Below are 20200 nucleotides of genomic sequence, written 5' to 3' on the forward strand. Positions count from 1 at the left end.
CCCATGGCGCTGCGGGGAGAAGCTGTGGGTGGAAGGAGTGACCCCAGTCGTGTCATGGCAGGGTCCTTGTGCAGTCGTGAGGGTGCTGCATGGGTCGTGTTTCCTCCCAGCTCCAGATCACCCCCAGGACATTTGCAGAGGATCCTTTTGGAGAAGGACTTCAAGGCAGCATTCACCTGAAAGAAATGGAGCCCATGTTTTGAATTTTCCACCTTTAGTGGGATGCATGGGGAGTGGGAGAAAGGAATTTCCTTTTCCATTTAGGATGGCACCTCCCCACCACCACACATACATTCCCTGGAGACACTCCCTCGTCTCCTCTCCCACATCCTGGAGGAGAAATGTTCAAGTGTCTCCCTGTCCTGACCCTTTTTGAAGAATTTTCACCTGTTCCCCTCTCAGCCCTGCTGTCCTTGTTCCTTCCCTTCTTCCACTGTGGTGGGGGCTGAGGATTCAGGTGCAGCTCAGACACTGACGCTGCACGTCCTGTCATGCAGGTGTATCCAGGGAGGAAAAGCATCCAAATGCCTTTAATATTTTGGGCTCTGGGGACTGCAGTGTGTGGGGCCAAGAGTAAGCCACCCCATCTTTAGGCTAGTTGGCTCTTTCCCAGGAGTGTCCTGCTTGGCTGCACGCTGCCCTCCAGAAGGGCTCAGCTCTCCCGTGGCATCCCTGTGTCGTCTAGCAGCCCCACGGAGTAGACATGTCAGTGCCAAGGCCACGTAAATCCAGCTGGAGGGCTGAATGTAGGCAGCTGCAGTGAGCCCCCTGTGTCCCTGGCTGGGAGGGGAGAGCTGAGATCCTCCTCGGGTCCAGTGAGCTCAGGTGAGGGGCTGGGAGAACTGCGCTTGTAAATGGGACTCCTCTGCTCTCAGCAGTGTCCAGGTTCTTCTCAGGGGAATGTCTGCTTGGGATCATCCTCCAGCTCAAAGAGGCAGCAGCACAGGGCAGCTGAGAGCAATTCCGATGGACAAACTCGCTGTCCTCGCTCTGCACTGAGGGACAGTCCCCTTGGCTCGCAGGACCCACAAGGTTTCACTTGCAGCACAGCAGAAATGCCAGGGATTTCTGCCTTAAAAACACTCCTCAGGTGTGGTGGGGAAACTACAACAGAACAACACCAACAACAAGGTGCCCTGAGCTCTGCCCTGCAGTCGGGTGACAATGCTGAAAAGCCCTTTGATGCCAGGAGTGGATTTAATCTGAGATCACCCCGTGTTCCTTTTTACCCATGGCTGTAGGGCAGGACTGAATCCTGCAGAGATCTCAGCTCTCTGGTGGACTATCAGCCAGCACCAACCAGAGTGTACAAAAAGGACCTGCAAAAGGTCTTTCTGAAAGGCGAGAGCCAGTTTGGTGGGTTTCTAAGACCAATTGAATACTTTAGTTTGAGAGAAATCTTCCCTAACTTCTCACTGCTTTTCTTTCCATTCACAGGTCTCCAAGCCCAGGGGAAGAAAATGTCGAATGACAGCTCCATCACCCAGTTCCTCCTCCTGGCATTCGCAGACACGCGGGAGCTGCAGCTCTTGCACTTCTGGACCTTCCTGGGCATCTACCTGGCTGCCCTCCTGGCCAATGGCCTCATCATCACCACCATCACCTGTGACCACCGTCTCCACACCCCCATGTACTTCTTCCTCCTCAACCTCTCCCTCCTTGACCTGGGCTCCATCTCCACCACTCTCCCCAAAGCCATGGCCAATTCCCTCTGGGACACCAGGGACATCTCCTATGCAGGATGTGCTGCACAGCTCTTGTTCTTCGTCTTCTTTCTTGCAGCAGAGTATTGTCTTCTCACCATTATGGCCTATGACCGCTACGTTGCCATCTGCAAACCCCTGCACTACGGGACCCTCCTGGGCAGCAGAGCTTGTGTCCACATGGCAGCAGCTGCCTGGGGCAGTGGGTTTCTCAATGCTCTCCTGCACACGGCCAATATATTTTCCCTGCCCCTCTGCCAGGGCAATGCCCTGGACCAGTTCTTCTGTGAAATCCCCCAGATCCTCAAGCTCTCCTGCTCACACTCCTACCTCAGGGAAGTTAGGCTTCTTGTGGTCAGTGCCTGTTTAACCTTCGGGTGCTTTGTTTTCATCGTGCTGTCCTACGTGCAGATCTTCAGGGCCGTTCTGAGGATCCCCTCTGAGCAGGGATGGCACAAAGCCTTTTCCACGTGCCTCCCTCACCTGGCCGTCGTCTCCCTGCTTGTCAGCACTGCCATGTTTGCCTACCTGAAGCCCCCCTCCATCTCCTCCCCAGTTCTCGACCTGGTGGTGGCTGTGCTGTACTCAGTGTTGCCTCCAGCACTGAACCCCCTCATCTACAGCATGAGGAACCAGGAGCTCAAGGAGGCCATTAGGTATCTGATTTCTTGGATTTTATTCAAGAGGGAGAAATGTTCCACCTCTCTCCACAAATGACTCCCGCACTATTTGATTCCATCTGCTTTTTTGTGTGTTTTGTTATTGGCTTTGTGTTTTTAATGATTACATTTCTCATCATTGCTGTTGATATTGTCATTTATGGTTTTTATGCTCCTACACAAAGGTTTCACTTGTGTCACTACACCTGAGACATTTACGTCTTAGTTTCACCTGGTTCCCTTCTAAAAATATATTTCACAGTGGCTCAGAGCTGGCCTCTTTCACAGAGTCTCTGTTAACAAAGCAAGATCTCCCTGGTGCAGTGCTTTAATGCTGGGGTCTTTCTCCAAACATGCCTGAGGAAATTCACCCCTGAAGGTCTTCTTCCTCCTCCATGTGTCCAGGAATAAAAAGCTGACTGTCCGTTTGTAACATTTTAGAGAGATTGGACTGGATTTAGGAGTCACCAGTCGGTGTCTGGTGAGAGGTAAGATCGTGGGTTTAACTGAGGGACGTACCCCAGCCCTTCACACAGATGACATAAAGGCCACCCATCCTGTGGGAGGGGAATCTGGAGCTGTCTGGAGAGGCTGGTGTTTCTCCAGGGACAGCATGTTCCTGGGGTTGTGCTGGGATGGCAGAGGTCAGAAGGATGGGGTCTGGGGCCTCAAGCAGAGGCCATGTGCAGACCTCCTCTGGGCACTCTCCCGTTCCTCCCCACCTGTCTACAGCAGGAATTCCCACAGAGGGACAGACACGTCCAGGTGTGGCCACACCACGGCTCACTGAAAGGGCATGAAAAGTCAAGCTGTCTGGGTAGCCCTCTCCTCCTAATCCATCCCTGTGTGCAGCTGGCCTCGTTCATGGTCAGCATGCGCCACTGCCTCATGTGGTGTCCCTCATAATGCGTGGGCCCTTCTCCTCAAGGTCACTGCTCATCCTGTCACGTCCCACCTGGCACTGTAATACGGTGTTTTTCTTCCCCCTGATGTAGGACTGGCCACTTCTCTTTGTAAAACTTAAGCAGTTTCTTCTGGCTGACTCCCAGAATTTCCCAAGGTCCCCCTGGACTGAAGATCCATTTTGTTCGTTCTTCATGTTTGCGTGCAGGCAGCTCACCATGGTTGTGGTGATGCATCAGCACAAGATAACAGCACGAGGAGTTGCAGGGCACTACAGGGAATTAAAGGCATTCCTAATTTTGTACTGTCCAGCAGAGGAATTGTCACAACAGCTATGTTAGAAACATCTTTGTGCCCCGTAGAGAGGGCACAAAGCAAGCAAATGTAGGGCCTGTGGGGAAAGAGAAGCTGGGCTGTTTGTAGAGGAATCTACGACAATGGTTAAAGAAAAGAACTTGGGAAGGGGAAAGAGGAAAAAGGAAAACCGAAAGTTCAACTCCAGCACAGAACCACGGAACCCTGGAGGCTGGAAGGCAGCCAGCTTCCACCTTCTCTGTGCTTCCTCTTCAGGCTTGATGTTACTCAGAGCTCTTTTCTCATGCATGCCAGCCTCCTGCCACCTTGGCATGACTTCCTGCATGTTGGCATGGACCATTCTGGATGACGAAGAGGTGATCCTTGACCACCAAAAAGCTCTCTGCAGGACCCACCTGGCCACAGACATCCTCTGATCCAAGGTTATCAAAATCTACCTCCCTAACTCTTATGCCCATCAGTCTTTATCGTATGAGAATGAATTAACTTTCTTAAGATATATAGCTAGCTAGCTCCCATTGTGTACTGATTTATCATGCTTGGGTAAGTGAGTTAAAGGAGGTCAGCTCATCACAAGGAGCAGAAGAACAGCCCTGCCCTCAAAATAAGGACTTCTCAGAATCATTCAGCTGTCCATGAAGGATAAAAGATACCCCTGGAGAACCGAGATAATGCCAGTACCCTCGTCCCTCTTACACACCTTTGAAACTCTCCCAGCGTCCAGCATCACAGACAAGTAATTAGCAATAGACCAACTCCGGGGACGTCTGGATCAATAGACAAGCCACGAGAAGGCTGATGGCTGATGGAGCTGCAGAGATATAGCTACTTTGTGCAGTTTTACTGTGATTAGGAATTGGTACTCCGTGTGTGTGTTAGTTAGTCATTAGTCAAATAATAAGGTACCTGAATGCTTGAATGGCATAAGAACCCTGTGTTTAACCGCATTTGAGGTACCCCAATTGAGCTCGGACGCCTCATGCACATGACTAAATATTTACGCGTGCACCTCTGTACTTTGTGTCCTAGCCTCTCTGCTCGGTCAGCACGGGCCACTTGCAAATTTTCATAACACAAGTGACTGATTGCCACTGCAGTGGGGCAAGGTCTCTCCCTTCTCCATGCAGTACATGTGAGGCAGTTTAGAACACAAGACACGTCGCACCAGGGTCTCCACTCATGTGTTGCACTCTCAAAGTGCTGTGTTTTCTCTTGCCCAACATTTACTCGCCCTCTTCATAATACAGTCAAGGAACAGGCAAAAAAATCTCGTGGGGGACCTGTCAGCAGCACCTTGTCATTCATGGAGATCACCTTCACCTTTGTCAAAGGCCCTTGAGGGCTGCAGAGACACCACTGACAAAAACCCTCTTTCTTGCCAGGGCCGCCCTTCCCAGCCCTGTTTCTCTCTGTTCTTGCAGACAGCAGGCTTTGCTCACCATCAACATCCAATTTCAGCTTTAAGCTTCCAGGTGCCGTCCACTTGACCATGTCTCTGCCGTGAAGCAAAGCCTTTGCACACAGAAGGTCTTCAATGCTTGGTACCAGGTTTCCTTTAAGAGACGTCCGAGCTTGGCCTGGAGCTACACCTGAGGTGCCACAGCCCAGATGTGCACCAAAACTCTCAGCCAGGGGAAGAGACAAGTTGAGAGAGAGCCTGTGCTTTTTGACTTTGACAGAGGAACTGCCAAGGCGTGGTGGGACAAGGCACACAGCTTGGGGTGCTGCAATGGATGGCTACAGGCTTTTCAGGAGAGACAGGCTGGAAGGATCAGGAGTGGGGTTTCCTGAAAGTGAAGCCGTTAACTGGATGTATGGCGCAACTCCTTGGGGCAGGTGAAGAGTTTGGTGAGCCTTTGTGGGGGAGGGTGAGAGGAGAGGCCAGTAGAAGTGTCCTGTCATGGTGGGAGATAAGGAACCCACAGTCAGGATGAGGAAGAGGGTATAGTCTTTCTGAAGGATCCCAGGGAAGCGTCTGGCTGTACGAGCCTGGGTCTCGCTGGGGACTGCCATGATACTGGCAGCTTCTGAAAGAGGAGCACAGCAGCACGTACAGTCCAGGTGGTTTCTGGAGTGTCTTAGGACAACGTCTTAGCACAGCTGCCAGATGGGCCAACAAAAATAATGCCAACCTTGATGTGATACCTGCAATGCAGGAAGAGCTGGTCAGAGACGTGAAGATTGGCTGTCGTGACCCTGAAGTAGTGGGGTCCCAGCACTCCAGGGCAGTGAGGAAGCAGAACAGAAGACTGCAGACGCTGGACCTCAGAGGTCCTTTTGCCTTTGGCCTACGCTGAGGAGTTTTCGTGGGGATCCAATGGTCAGGAGCATTGAAGGTGGCGCAAAGCTCTGTACAGCTGGTCTTCAAGGACAGCATCCTCCAAGAAGAACATTGGCCTGTATCAAAACTCAGTTTGAAACCTGAAAGTAAATTCAGGGGAATCATAACGAGATTTCCAACTTCAGGAATTCTTACAGAAGAAAACAAAGATATTAGTTGGACACTGCTGTATTGAGTTAGAGTAGGGAGAGAGAGTTCCGAGATACTCTATGCCTTTTTTGCCTCAGACTTCCCCAGCAAGGTCTCTCAGGGCTTTGTGCCTCGAGGCAAGACTCTGGACAAGAACAGCCAATGGCGGATAGGAATGAAATCAGGATCTACTGGAGCAAACTCAACCACTACCAGTACATGGGAATGGACGGGGCACATCCAGAGGTGCTGGAAAGTAAGGGAATGTCACAGTGAGGCCACTCTCCATCATCTTGGAAAGGTCCTGGAGGCTGGCGGGACTCCCTGACATCTGGCAAAAAGTAAATGCTGCATGCATCTTTCAAAAGGGTCCAGAGAAGGAGGTGGGGAGCTAAAGGCTGCTTAGCTTCCCTTTAGATGAGGAACATGTCCCAAAGCATGTTCTCTCGCACTGCATTTCTGGGTGCCTGAAGGAGACGGTGCCTGGATGAACTCAGGGAACATGTACACCGGTTACGGTTTGGCACTTGGAGGGCCATGGTGTTATGCCATTGTACGCCCCATAAAGATTTGGCCATCTCAAAAAAAGGGACGATAGGAGGGAAGTGCTAGCAGGTGGGACCATTGCTTGACTGCAAAGAGATAAAGGCAGGATCTATCCAACGTATCCAACCTTCATTGATCCCAGCCTCTTTTAGATAGGAGATATAGATGTGAAATATATTAAAATAAACTTGTCCTCGGAACACAGTCTGGGATCTGTGCTTGACAGGAAAATGTGTTTTCTATTGGTCTAAGGCCATCCAGAATGGAAACTGAACTTCAGGGCAGGGAATGGGGACGTGACATACAGCTGAGGCATGTCTTCTCTGTACTGAACTCTGCCTGCCTTTGATTTCCTTTGTTGGCAATTAGGAAACACCATTCTGTGTCAGCTCGTTTTCAAGGTAAAGCAGGTGGGAACCGGTGCCAAGGAGTGGAAACACGCAGCTACGGACTGGAGTGGAGAAAGCTCAGGTTTGAACAGGCTGCTGTAAGTCCTGGTTGCCAGGTGAGAGACATGGTGAGATTGAGACAAAGCCTGTCCATGGAGTGTTTGCAATAAAGGGTCTTGCCTTAAAGGGTCTTGAGGCTCCATTAGCAGAAATTCAGGACCAATATGAACTGGAGATTGCTGGCATCATTTCATGTGTAAGAAGAAAAAATAAAGAAAAAAATAAGAAGGAAGCAATCCTTTCTTATGGTTGTTTAGTATTGAAATGTATTCATCTGAGAACTCTCTAATTAAGCACAGAAGAACTGAGGAATCCAGGAAGACTATGCACAGAGACTTGGCTGGTTATGGCATTTTGTATGGAAATGAGTCCTCTCCGGCTAAGATCCTGTAGACCCTCAAACACTGGGCAAGCCTCTAGAGAAGTAAAACTCAGCAGCAAACCCCAGGATGGTGAGGGTGTTACCAGGGCCCACTGATGCCCATCACTGGAGACACCATGGAGGGAACGACCGGACAAGATTCCTGTCCCTGGGGACCGGTGAAGCAGAAAGTCAGAAGCACTGGTTATAGGTGGAAAATCAAATGTGGAGGTGGCTCTGAAAACCTTTGATGCACTTCATCAATGGAGATAGCTACGCCCTGTCCCCTGTCCCTTGGGGATTTGCCAGAGCCTGTGAGATTCCAACAGTTCACCCACCTTCTTCCAAAGCCCTGATAATGTTCCCCTCGCACAGAAGATGCCTTAGCCCCCCGACTTGCTTGAACCTTCTGGTGGAAGTTCCAATATGAACTGGTGCCAAAGGCAGCCAAGTGGTGTGCTACATCTGACATTGCCAATGCATTCTTCTTTTTCAATCCCTTTGGCAGCAGGGTGCAGGCCACAGTTTGCTTTCATGTGGTGTCCAATGCACCTGGAATGCCCCCAGTGACAGGACAAGAGGTACTTGAACATAAGAAGTTCCATCCAAACATGAGGAGGAACTTCTTGACTTTGAGGGTGGCAGAGCACTGGAACAGGCTGCTCAGAGACGTGGTGGACTCTCCTTCTCTGGAGACTTTCAAAACCCGCCTGGACGCATTCCTGTGCAACGTGCTCTAGATGAACCTGCTCCGGCAGGGGGGTTGAACTACGTGATCTCCAGAGGTCCCTTCCAACCCCTACCATTCTGTGATTCTGTAATCGACTATCCTACAGTTTGCCATGGGCTAATCCAAACTGCACTGGAACAGCGTGATACTCCTGAACATGTACAATACATCCATGATCTCATCATGTGGGGCAACAAAGCAGAAGTGTTTGAAAAGGGGAAAAGAGCAATTCAGATTCTTCTGAAAGCTGGTTTTGCCATAAAAGAAGCAAGGTCAAGGGACTTGCAGAGAAGATTCAGTTCTTGGGAATAAAATGGCAGGATGGATGCCGTCATGTCCCTACGGATGCGGTCAACAAGATTGCAACCATGTCTCCACCAGCTAAGAAGAAGGAAGCACAAGCTTTCTTAGGCCTTGTGGGATGCTGGAGAATGCATATTCCAGGTTGTAATCAGTTTGTGAGCCCTCTCTATGGAGTAACCTGAAAGAAGATCTATTCTGAGTGTGGCCTTGAGCAACAACAACCCTTTGAGCAGATCAAACAGGAGATAGCTCGTGTGGTAGCTCTTGGGTCTGTCCAGACAGGACCAGCCGTGCGTAATGGTCTCTACAGTGCAGCTGGGGCACGTGGTCTCACCTGGAGCCTCTGGCAGAAATCATCGGGAGAAACCTGAGGTCAACCTCTAGGCTTTGGAGATGAGGGTATTGAGGATCGGAAGCCCTCAGCACCCCAACCGAAAAAGAGATCCTGACAGTGTATGAGGGGGTTTGAGCCACTTCAGAAGTTGTTGATGGGCAAGCACGGCTCCTCCTGGCACAGCAGTTGCCTGTGCTACACTGGATATCCCCTCCACACATCACGCGACTGACGCTACATGGACTAAGCGGGTAGTGCTGATCACACAGTGAGCTCGACCAGGGAAACCAAACCTCCAGGAATCCTTGAAGAGATTACGGACTGTCCAGAGGGCATAGATTTTGGAGCATCTCATGAGGAGGTGGCTCCTGCCCAGGTGGCACCCTCATACAATGAGTTGTCATCTACTGATGAAAGGTGTTATGCTCCGTTCACTGAAGATCCTGTCGTGTTGTAGGAAACCATCGGAAGCTGTGGTGTGGAGTCCCACACAAAAAGTTGCTGAAGCCACGGAAGGAGAAAGGGTGTGAAGGCAGTTTGCAGAAGTGAAAGCCATCCAACTGGCCCTAGAGACTGCTGAACAAGAAGAGTGGCCAGTACTGTCTACTCTGGGGGTGACCAGAGCAAAATTAGGGGCAGAGGGGAGGGCATCAAGACTGCCTTGCAACCATCAGCTCCAGGTGAGCTTTGCCTTTCCTAAAAACATTCTTGTGCAACACAGACAATAAATGCCAAGTACTTTTCTGTAACCCATCCTTACTTTCACCTCCTGGACACCTGCTTTGTGGCCCATACCAGTGCCCTCTCCATACCCAGCCCCAGCCCCACGCTCGGTCCCACTGTGCAGGAGCCCCGTGGGATGCATCGGTTCAGGGGTGGGGAGAGATCACCAGGGCAAAATGCCCTGAGAGCCCTCAGTGCTCAGTCCATGTCTGCCCTCCTGCACTGACAGCACCCTCAGTGCCTGACCGTTTCCCAGCCCCAGCCGTGTCCCACACGGAGGGTCGCAGACAGTCCTGCTGTGGGGTCAACCAAGGTCTGGGCAAGTAGAGAGACTGGGCACGGTGGGGTGTTCCCCCGACAAAGGCGCTGAGACCAGCAAACCTCACCCATTACCTGGGGCGAGTGGCAGGTGCTGGCAATGGCCTATGGGACATGCTGGGGTGATGAATGTCCCGGACACCTTCCTGGTCTGTTCATGCCACCAAGGGCACACAGCAGCCTCCTTTCTCCTGCACCTATGTGTCTCCGCTCCCTTCATGGACACCTGGCTCTGCACTGCACACCCACGGGAGCGTGTCCTCACCCTGCATGGTCACACCGCCCAGCTAATGCTCTTTGGTTTTTTTCTCTCCTGGTCACTTTGCAGTCCAGGCCAGCTCTCCTCACCTCCCTCGCCCTCACCCAGCTGAACCCAGACCAGCAGAGCAGCCCATTCTGGGCTGTCCCCATGGCAGAGCCCACCACAGGGTGAAGCAACACTTGGGGAGCTCACCCCACAGCCCCTCTACAGGGCTCAGCAGCTGCTGGGGGGCAGAGAGGGGTCTCTGTTTCCCCATGAGCCCCTGGGCTGGAGGCTGAACACAGCAGGAGGAAAAGGAGGTTAGTGAAACTTCGTGATCCCTGGTCTCAAGTCCAGGAGATCCCCACCACAGACTGCCTGAGCTCCCCCAGTTCCAGCCCCTCTCCCCAGGCCAGATCAAGCACCCTGGCCCAGCGACAGAGCAGCCTGCCCCAGGCGTGTGCCTGCAGAAAGAGTTTCTCTTTCTCACGCATTCCTCCCTGCAGGCAAACAAATGCTCCCTTGCTCTTCTCCAGAGACACTCCTTCTCCCCAGAGAGCCTTTCCCCAGGTGAGTGTGTCTCTGCTGGCCTGGCTGGCCATTCATGGTTGCCTCCTCATGCGCCCTGCAGGGCCCCGAGCTGGCGGTGCTGCTCTGTAGAAGGAGGGGGCTGCGGTGCCCTGTGGCCATGGAAAGACCCTGCACTGGCCGGGCTGGTCATAGTGCCGAGCAGCCCCAGCCGTACGATGTTCACGCTTGCTGAGCCCTTTTGCATCTTCCTTCATGGCTCAATAGCCAAGGATGGGGCTGGGCAGGATTCAACCCAACCAACTCGAAATTTCTAACCCAAAAAATCCAACCCAAAAAACGCCAAATCCAACCCAAAATCTAACTGAAAAAAACCCCAAATCCACCCCAAAAAATCCAAGCCAAAAAAGGTAAAGCCCAAAAATTCCAAAATCCAAGCCAAAATCCAACCATTAAAAAAAACCCCACTCCAACTTCAAACCCAACCGACCCAAAATCCCAGGGCTCAAGGCCAGCTTGGACGGCGTTGGGGGAACCTGATCTGCTTGAAGATGTCCCTGCCGATGGCAGCCCCACCACTGCGGGCAGCACATCAGCGGTTGCCATGCCACCACCGCCAGACACTCAGTGCTGGCCCTGCCACCGTCACGTCACAATGGCTGCCTGACACGCCTGCACAGAGGTGAAAATCCAATGCAAAGAATCCAACCCTAAAAAATCGACCTGACCAACCCACAATCAAACCCAAAATCCAACTCATTAAACCCAAAATCCATCCCCAAAAAAACCCAACCCCAAAAACCCAACCCCCAAAAACCAACCACAAAAATACCGGTCCAAAAATCCAACCCCAAAAATCCAGTCCAAGAAACTCAAAATCCATCCAAAATCCAAATCAAAAAACCCCAAATCCAACCCAGAATCCAACCCAACCGACCCAGAAGAGGCTGTGTCCAGTTTTGCGCCCCTCACCACAAAAAAGACATTGAGGGGCTGGAGCAGGTCCAGAGAAGAGCAATGAAGCTGGTGAGGAGTCTGGAGAACAAGTCTGATGAGGAGCAGCTGAGGGAGCTGGGGCTGTTTAGCCTGGAGACAAGGAGGCTGAGGGGAGACCTTCTCGCTCTCTACAACTCCCTGAAAGGAGGGTGTAGAGAGGTGGGGGTCGGTCTCTTCTCCCAAGAAACAAGCAACAGGAGAAGAGGAAACGGCTGTGAGTTGCCCCAGCAGAGGTTTAGACTGGATATTAGGAACAATCTTTCCCCTGAAAGGTTTTTCAAGCATTGGAACAGGCTGCACAGGGAAGTGGCTGAGGCACCATCCCTGGAGGTAATTAAAAGACGGGTAGACAGAGTGCTGAGAGACCTTTGGTTTAATGATGGTTTTTCTTAGAGTTAGGCTGATGGTTGGACTAGATGATCTGAAAGGTCCCTTCCAAGCTAGGCAATTCTATGCTTCTATGATTCTCCCTCAAGTGTGCCCCGGGGCCCGGCTCAATGCTGCTGGATGAGCCAGAAGGGCACATTGCCCCAGCACCTGGACACACAGACGCCTGCTGCAGGCAGGGCCCCGGCCGCGCATTGGCACGGTGCCAGAAACCAACCCAGAAAACTGGCAAGTCCTCCTTTTTGTCTCTGTGCCAGGGAGCCAGGAGCTCCCCTCTCCTCCCCTGCGCTGCCACGTTGAAGGGCTGCAGCGCCCACTGTAGAGCAGCTGGCCACAAGGGGGAAGGACAGGGGGACTCTGTCAAAGAGGAGAGCTTTTCTACCCCTTTCCACTTCCTTTACCTTTTCCCCCAGCTTTGTCCTGCAGAAGACAGGCTTGGAGCCAGACAGCACGGGGACCTTGACCCCGAGCGGGAGGTCCAGCAACGCTGTAGGTCCTTCTGCCAGCGGCTGTCTCCTGCTCCCGAGCTAGAAAGAGACACACACTCAGGGGCGCTCAGGCACTATCTCCATAAGCCTCCTGCACGGCACTTGCTAGAAAGGCTCTCGCAAGACTCCCACCAGGGGCAGCGCCAAGAGCAAGCCCCGTCAAAAGCTGCTCTCTGCTTCCTCGCCCCCGGCCCCACAACTCCCATCCTCTCCTCAACCCACATCCGCCTCCTGTCACAGCAACCCCTGCCACCTGCTTAGCCGTGAGCCATGCTGGGCAGAGAGGCACGACTCCCCGCAACTCTGCCCAGCACCACCACCTTTCCATCCCTCCCAGCTCCCCACACACGCCCCGAGGCCCCAGAGCAGCCCCACGTGTCCCCGGCTCCCGGGCTGAGCCCTCTCCATCGGCCCGTTGCTCACCTCTCCCCTCCTCCCCACTGTGCTCAGCAGTGTGTCCACCTTTGGGACGCCAGCAGTGAGACGGTGCTCCATGGCTCCTTGCAAGAGCTCTCCTGGAGCTGTGACCCTGCGCTGCCACCTCTCGCTCCAGAGGCACCCAGCTGCGGCCACCACAGCCAGTCTCCCAGCAAGCGGCTCTAGAGAGCAGACGCACATTGTTGCATCGTCACGTTGCCACGACACCGCACTGCACATCGTCATGTTGCCACGCCGCTGCCCGGCTGCTGCCCAGCCACCCCGGGGCCCACCTGGAGGCCCATCTGGACACGCGTGTGGGCCACTCGCTCTCGCTTTGGACAGTCAAGATGTGGCTGTGAATCTAAAAACGACAGCCTGGATGCTAAAAATGCTGTTTGAGAGCTTGACAATGAGTCTTTGAATCTTAAAATGGGCTTTGGAACTTGTAAATGAGGGTTTGTACCTAAAAATAAAGCTTTGGGATCAAACCCATGATAATTTGGTGCCTAAAAGAGGGGTTTAGACCATAAAAATTAGGGTTTTGACATTCAAGATGCACCTTGGACCCTAAAACTGACTGGCTTAATCTTAAAAATGCCTTTTTGGAGCCTGAAAAAGGGCTTAGGAAACTAAAAGTGCGTTTTTGTACTCTTGAAAGGAGACATTACACACCACAACTGAGCCTTGGGGTCCTCCCCAGCCCCCAGTGGGGTCGACAGTGTCCCCTGGTCTCACTGTGACACGGAGGTGGAGAAAACTGATGCTGCCATGGAACCAGCCCAGCAGGCGGCCGCTGTCCCCACACCCCTGGGCATAGGGCACCTGTGGGGACAGGGAGGGGGACAAGAGACCTGTAGGGACAGAGACAGGGCTGGGGACAGTGGTGTGGCCAGGACACCTGTGGGGACAGCGATGGGGACAGGGCACCTACAGGGATGACACTGGGGTCAGGGATAGGGTCAGCTGCAGGTTGTACACCTGCCCCTCCTCTGCGCTCCCACACGGGGAAGTCAGGGGGCTGAATCTGGCACGTGTGTCCCCCTCCCCGCAGTGTCCCCACACCCCAAGGTGCTCTCCCCATCTCCTCAGTGTCCCCCCCAAACCTGTGAGCAGCAGAAGGGTCCACGTCACCTCCGTGCTGGTGACGACCGCCTGTCTGACGCGGAGGGAGGAGGGGAAGCTGATGCAGAAGATGTGCTGGACGTCGGCTGGATCGAACACCTCCAGGGTGTTGCTCTGCTTCTGCTCCGTCAGCATGCAGGCGTGGGGGGGCTCCCCACGGGGATCCACTGTCACTGTGGGGAGGAGGGGACGGTCAGCCAGCATGGCGGTGGCAGGGGGGGAAGGGGGAGTGAGGGGTCGGCATACATCCCTGACGCCGTGGGAGAGGGCCTGGCAGGAGCAGGCGTGACGGCCAGAGTCACGGAGCAAGAGGTGGGTCCTGCTGTAACCCAGGAGGATGAGGTGCTGCTGGGCAAGCGCCAGCTTGTGGTAGCCATGAGAGGGGGGAGACAGGATGGAGGCCATCAGTGCTCGCTGCCAGCCGCGGCCCAGGCTCTGCAGGTACGGCCCCTTGATGTCTGGAGGGGGGGGACGCCGGGACGTTGTTACTGGCTGTGGGACAAAGGGCCACCACCCCCACGCCCCCGTGGCAACGGCCGACTCCCAGTTGAGGATGGCGGCCCTCTTGCAGGGCCAGGCACTGGCTGGGGAGAGGGGTGCGGAGGGGAGGCAGCGGCACGTCGGGTCCAGGCTCAGCAGGTCGGGCAGCGTCAGGAAGGAGATGATGAGCAGCAGCTGTGGGGAGAGGGGGGCGGAGAGCATCAACCCTGGGCACCCCCGGCTTTGAGGGGGAGGCCCCAGCACCGCCATCTCCCCCTGCTCAACGCACCGTCTCGGGGACGTGTCCCCCCCTCCTCACAAGCCTTCAGGCTACTGAGGCGTCACTTGGGCTGGCGGGAGGGGAGTGGGTGAGGTGATGGCGGGCGGCCCCACAGCCAGCATCACCCTCCTCCTCCTGGGTGCTCAGGCTGCACAGCAGCAGCACCCGCCCTTCCCCTGAGGTGATGCTGCCTCCGATTGGTCCCCTCGGCTGTCACTCTGCCCTGGGTTGGGGCCTGCCCTGCCTGGAGGCGGCTGCTGATTGGCTCCCAGGTGGTCAGGCTGCCCAGGCGCAGGTCACCTGAGGTGATGCACTCTCTGATTGGCTGTCTGGGCTGTCACTCTGCCCAGGATCTTTTCTTTCATTGGCTCTACTTCTGCCTTGCTCCTCCCATCAACTGATGGGTCAGACGCTTATCAATCATCTGTGTGCTGCTCGAACTCCAGCTGTGATTGGTGGAGCCCACATGCCCCGCCCCCACATGGTGCCAAGGGTTGTTTTTGACTCCTGCCACCTTCCCTGCACGCCTTGAAGATTGATTGGTTGTTTACACATCAATCGTGTGCCTTGCTCCCGCCTCCTCAAAGGCGATTGGCTCTTTGGGGCAGATAGGCGGGACAGAGAGGGGAGGGCGGACGTTGCCAGGCGACAAGCTGCGCCTTTTGGTTCAGACCCTCAGGTTGGAACTGTGGGCCCTGAAGAAATGTTCTGTGTCGGAAAAGATGGTTTTGAGTCCCAAAACTGAGGATTTCAGCCTTAAACATGGGGCGTTGGAAATGAAATGGAAGCTTTGAACCCTGAAATCAGGTTTTGTGCCCTCAAATGACGTTTTTCTACCAAAACCTGAGGCTTTACACCCTAAAAATGGGGCTTGGGAGGCTCAAAATGAGGTTTTCGGCCTTCCAAATTGTGGACTGAATCCTAAAAAGGGAGCTTTCCTCCCTGAAAATGAGGTATTGGAAGCTAAAACTGAGGATTTGGTCCTGGAAATGAAATTTGGATTCTGAAAATGAGGCTTTGGCCCTCCAAAATCAGACTTTGAGCCTTAAAAATGGTGCTCTCGGCCCTTCATATGAGTCATTGGACCTAAAAGTGGGGCTTGGAACGTATAAATGAGGTCTTGGACCCTAAAAGGGAGGGTTTGGACCCAAAGAAGGAGCCTTTCAGGCCTAGAATGAAGGTGTTGGACTCTAAAAATGAGGCTTTTGAGCCTAAAAAATGTGGCTTTGATCTTTAAGGGAGGGTTGTGGCCCATAAAGATGAGGGTTTAGACACTTACAGTGCAACCTGGACCCTAAAAACGACTGGCTGGATCGTCAAGACCATGCTTTGGAGCCTGAAAATGAGGCTTTGGACACTTAAGATGCAGCTTTGGACTCTGAAAAGGAGCTTTTGCAAACTGAAACGGAGCCTTTGGACCATGAAAATGGTGCTTTAGAGCCTACCATGAGGCTTTGGAAGCCCAAACGAAGACTTTGGAAAACAAAAATGAGGCTTTGGACACTGTAAGTGTAGCTTTGGAGCCTAAACCCTCTCCCCTGCTCCTTTTGCTCTGGCAGGGCTCCAGCCAGGCTGGAGGGGACAAGAGGATAAAAGGAGTTCCCCGGGCATAGAGAAAGGCAGCGGGAGGGCTCTGGGTGGCACCCAAGGGCACACGGCCATGGTGGGTACCCAGAGGCACGCCAAGGGCTCGGGGTGGGCATCGAGAGGCAGCCAGAGGGCTCTGGGCTGCAGCAAAGGGCACATCTAGAGCCCAGGGCCGCACCAAGGGGCAAGCAGAGGGCCGTAGGAAGCACGCAAAGAGAAATGGAGGTCCTTGGGAGGCAGCCAAAGGCCATTTGGTGGCCCCTCAGCTGCCCCGAAAGGCCCACACACTGGTCCCGGGGGGACAGGGGAAGGAAACAGGCCTTGAGAAGACAAGAGGAGGGGTCCCGTGGCAAAGACAACAAGCTGAAGCCCATCCATTGGCAGGACACCAAAAGGCCCAGCGAGGGCCCTGGGTGGGAACCCAAAGGCCCATCAGGGCTCTTGAGGGGACCAGAGGATAAAGGCACAGAAGAAGGCGCAGCCTTCAGCAGCACCTGCAGATGGGACTCGCCTACGGCATGAGTAGAGCTTTGCAGGGCTGGACCAGCCCCTCAGAGAGCCCAGCCGCAAAGCTTCCTACACAGGGCTAAAACCTTGGCTGCTTTTCTCTTCCCTACTTCACATTCCCTGTAAAACTGGGTCTTAGCCTGACCAGGGCTGTAGGAGGGAGGAAGACGAGGGAAAACGTTGCAGGGAAAATGCCCAGACACGGTGTGGCCTGGCGTGACTCCTGTAGGTACAAGCAAGCCCTTGGGAGCGTCCTGGTTTGAGGTAAAGCAGAACCAATTTTGTGTTCAGTAATTTTACTCTGCAGCTAAGCCTCTTCTAACCAACTGAACTCTCTGACATTAACAGCGTATTGTCCAGACGCTGTTCGCTCCCAGAGTGATAAGACCTGGTTGTTTCTAATTTATGCCAAGGAACGGTGTGCAGAGAGGCTCCTGCTCATCCTTATTGCTGTCACAGCCAAGCTCAGCTCACTGTGTTATTTGCCCCGTTGGAGGGGGGGAAGCGGAGAAGCGTAGAGGGGCGGCTCCTGCGGGGAGGAGGGGACAGGACGGGGCATCCCAAACTGACCCACGGGGTATTCCATCCCACCTGCCCCACGCTCAGTATAAAAGCTGAGGGATCACATGGGGCAGTCTCTTCTTTCGACGGCCGACGTCCCAGGAGGACTCTGTCAGTTCACCTGACTTTAATCCTGAACCGTGCATTCCCAAACCCAGATCGGGAATCCAGCTCCCGTCCATCACTGAGTCCAGTCTGGGACTTTCCCAGTGCCTGCCGGTGACGTGATCGTCATCCTGGGAGTCTGATACAGTTTTGTGCATATCGTATAGATTTCAATAGTTTCTTTTTATTTTATTATTCATATTTTATTAAAGTAGTTAGTTGCTTCTGTGACTCCAGAGGTGTAATGCCGGGACTGCTGAAGGCCTTCTGTTGGCCGGGGAGCATCTCGCTCAGTGCCTCAGGGGAGGGCTGGGAGGAGAGTCCGTGAGCTCTCCTCTTTGATTTCTCCTGCTTCCTCTGCAGGTGGGACTGTTGGAGGGAGGCTGAGAGGTGGCAAGACCTTCCTTGGTTGAAGCTTCTCTCATTTCTGTTCTGACATCCTTTCTTCCTCTGACTTCTTCTTCAAGGTTTCCACAACTTCAGGGTCAATGGTTTTGGCATACGCGACCGATTCTGCACCCAGCTGCTGAATTCTGGAGATGGCTTTTTGCATGCTCTCCTTGGCAGTCTCACGACTCACTCGGGAGATATCAACAGCCTTTTGCAGTGGCTGCAAGATGAGCAGCTTTGCCCAAGAAGAAGAAGTGTCCAAAGGATCTGCCCCTCTGGCACTGGCAACCGAGCTTCCGCTGACCTCATCGGGAGCCCTCCTTAAGACGTGGACGGACTGGTCCAGCGCCTTCACCTGCTCCAGCACTTCCTCGACCATGGTCTCGGCCTTGTCTTTAACCTCCTGGTCTTCGTCCAGCATAGCCTGCAGCAGCGTAGGCTGGATGCTTTTAGGCGCTTCTTCTTTGGCACACTTTGGAGACTAGAATGAGGAGCAGATGATGAGGGAGTGTGTTCCTTCACCTCGGTTTGCCTTCCTCTTCCTCCTCACAAGACCCCTGCCCAGAGGAGTCCCTAGCAGTCCAGCTTGAAAACCTCTGGTTTCTCTGTAGGCTAGCGGGCACAGGGAGGTTTCTGGTTTCCTGTGGCCACGAGCCAAGTGTTGTGGGCACTTCTTGGCATCCAGCAGGTGCCATGTTGCTTAGAGCAAAGGGCACTGTACCTGCCCTGGACCTCAGCACGGTGAACCAGGTGCCACGGGCCGGCCCTCCACTGCAAGCTAGTGGCTGCCTGAGTACCGCAGATCGTGTCTGGAGGAGAGGCCCCAGGGCACAGCGAGCCCCCGCACGGGCTGGTACTTCCAGCGGGCTCATTGGCTCCAGCCGCGGGAGGCGCTGGGCAGCGTTGCAGAGCGGAGGGAAAGTGGTGGAAGGTACTGGACCAGGCTCCTTGCTCCAGTCTCTTCTGCCACAGGTCCCAGCCGCTCACGGGGCACTGCTGCCCTGTATCAGGGGACCGGTTTGCCCCTTTTCAAGGCCAAATGCCAAGAAGAGTTTTTTTGAGAGCAGAAAAGGAAACAATCCCTTTTCTTTTGGCACCTGGCTGTTGTCTGACAGCCCAAGGAAATGTCCTTGGGACAGGAGGCAGTCTGAAAGTCCAGCCTCGGGCAAAGTGGGGAAGAACTCGCAAGTCAAGAACAGAGACAGGCAGCAGCCTGAAACCGTCCTCTCCCGTCATTTGCTCTTTGGCAGCTTGACAGCCTGACTGCCATGGCCGAGGGAGCTTTACCCTTCACCCGGGCATAGATACCACCCCACACTATCCGGAAACACTTCCCGAGAGGTTGCTGCAGGGGATGGAAGGCCGGCAGCATTTAATGGGCCCCCTGCTAATGAGAACTGGGCTAATCAAAGACTGCCTTGAAGAGAAAACCAACCCACGAATGGCCAAGCTCTGGCACTGTCAGGTTCAGGGACGCTGCATCTTTGGATGCAGAAGTCTTTGGATGAAAACCAGAGGTTTTCAACCAGACACGAAACCAGCACCATGAACCATGCGGCCATTTAGTGCAGCTCACAGGTTCGTGCTAAATGTGCGAGTCCACGCGCAGAAGTGGCCACTGAGAGTGCCCAGGCACACTTTTGTGTCAGAAGGGGCTAGTGCCTCCTGTCCGAGATACACGGGAAGGAAAGCGCCCACTTCTTGGTCTCTGACAGCCACCTTCAGACGACAACAGGACACACAGCAGCCAGGCACCACTTCCTCAGGAACCAAGCACGGCTCACAAGCCCCGAGGAGCTGCATCTGTGTGTGTGGCAGCACCCTCTCCCAAGGCCCGGGTACCAAGGCACTAGCGCACAGCGGAGGCGGCCCCCAGACCGACCCCCACCTCTGTACACCCTCCTTTCAGGGAGTTGCAGAGAGCGAGAAGGTCTCCCCTCAGCCTCCTTTTCTCCAGGCTAAACAGCCCCAGCTCCCTCAGCTGCTCCTCATCAGACTTGTTCTCCAGACTCCTCACCAGCTTCATTGCTCTTCTCTGGACCTGCTCCAGCCCCTCAGTGTCTTTTTTGTGGTGAGGGGCGCAAAACTGGACACAGCACTCGAGGTGGGGCCTCACCAGTGCCCAGTACAGGGGGACGGTCACTTCTCTAGTCCTGCTGGCCACACTGTTCCTGATACAGGTCAGAACGCTGTTAGTCCAACCTGGCCTTGCGTCCCGGGATTCTGGGTTTGTTGGGTTGGAGTTTGGGGTGGATTTTGGGTTTTTTGATTTGGCTTTTGGATTGGATGTTGAG

The 20200-nt window shown here is 54.0% G+C and overlaps 1 protein-coding gene across 1 annotated transcript; it reads left to right on the forward strand.

Annotated features, from left to right (window-relative positions):
* Positions 1 to 1841: 1841 nt before the first annotated feature.
* On the forward strand, positions 1842 to 19210 carry LOC128903293 (olfactory receptor 14J1-like; the record flags this gene model as incomplete). The annotated part of the gene is made up of 2 exons (XM_054187309.1): positions 1842 to 2303; positions 19157 to 19210. Coding segments are annotated over 2 exons (516 nt in total), but the record flags the coding sequence as incomplete, so codon positions are not given.
* Between the last annotated feature and the right edge of the window lie 990 nt (positions 19211 to 20200).

Source organism: Rissa tridactyla, unplaced genomic scaffold (genome assembly GCF_028500815.1).
Source record: "Rissa tridactyla isolate bRisTri1 unplaced genomic scaffold, bRisTri1.patW.cur.20221130 scaffold_29, whole genome shotgun sequence".
Classification (NCBI taxonomy): Eukaryota; Metazoa; Chordata; class Aves; order Charadriiformes; family Laridae; genus Rissa; species Rissa tridactyla.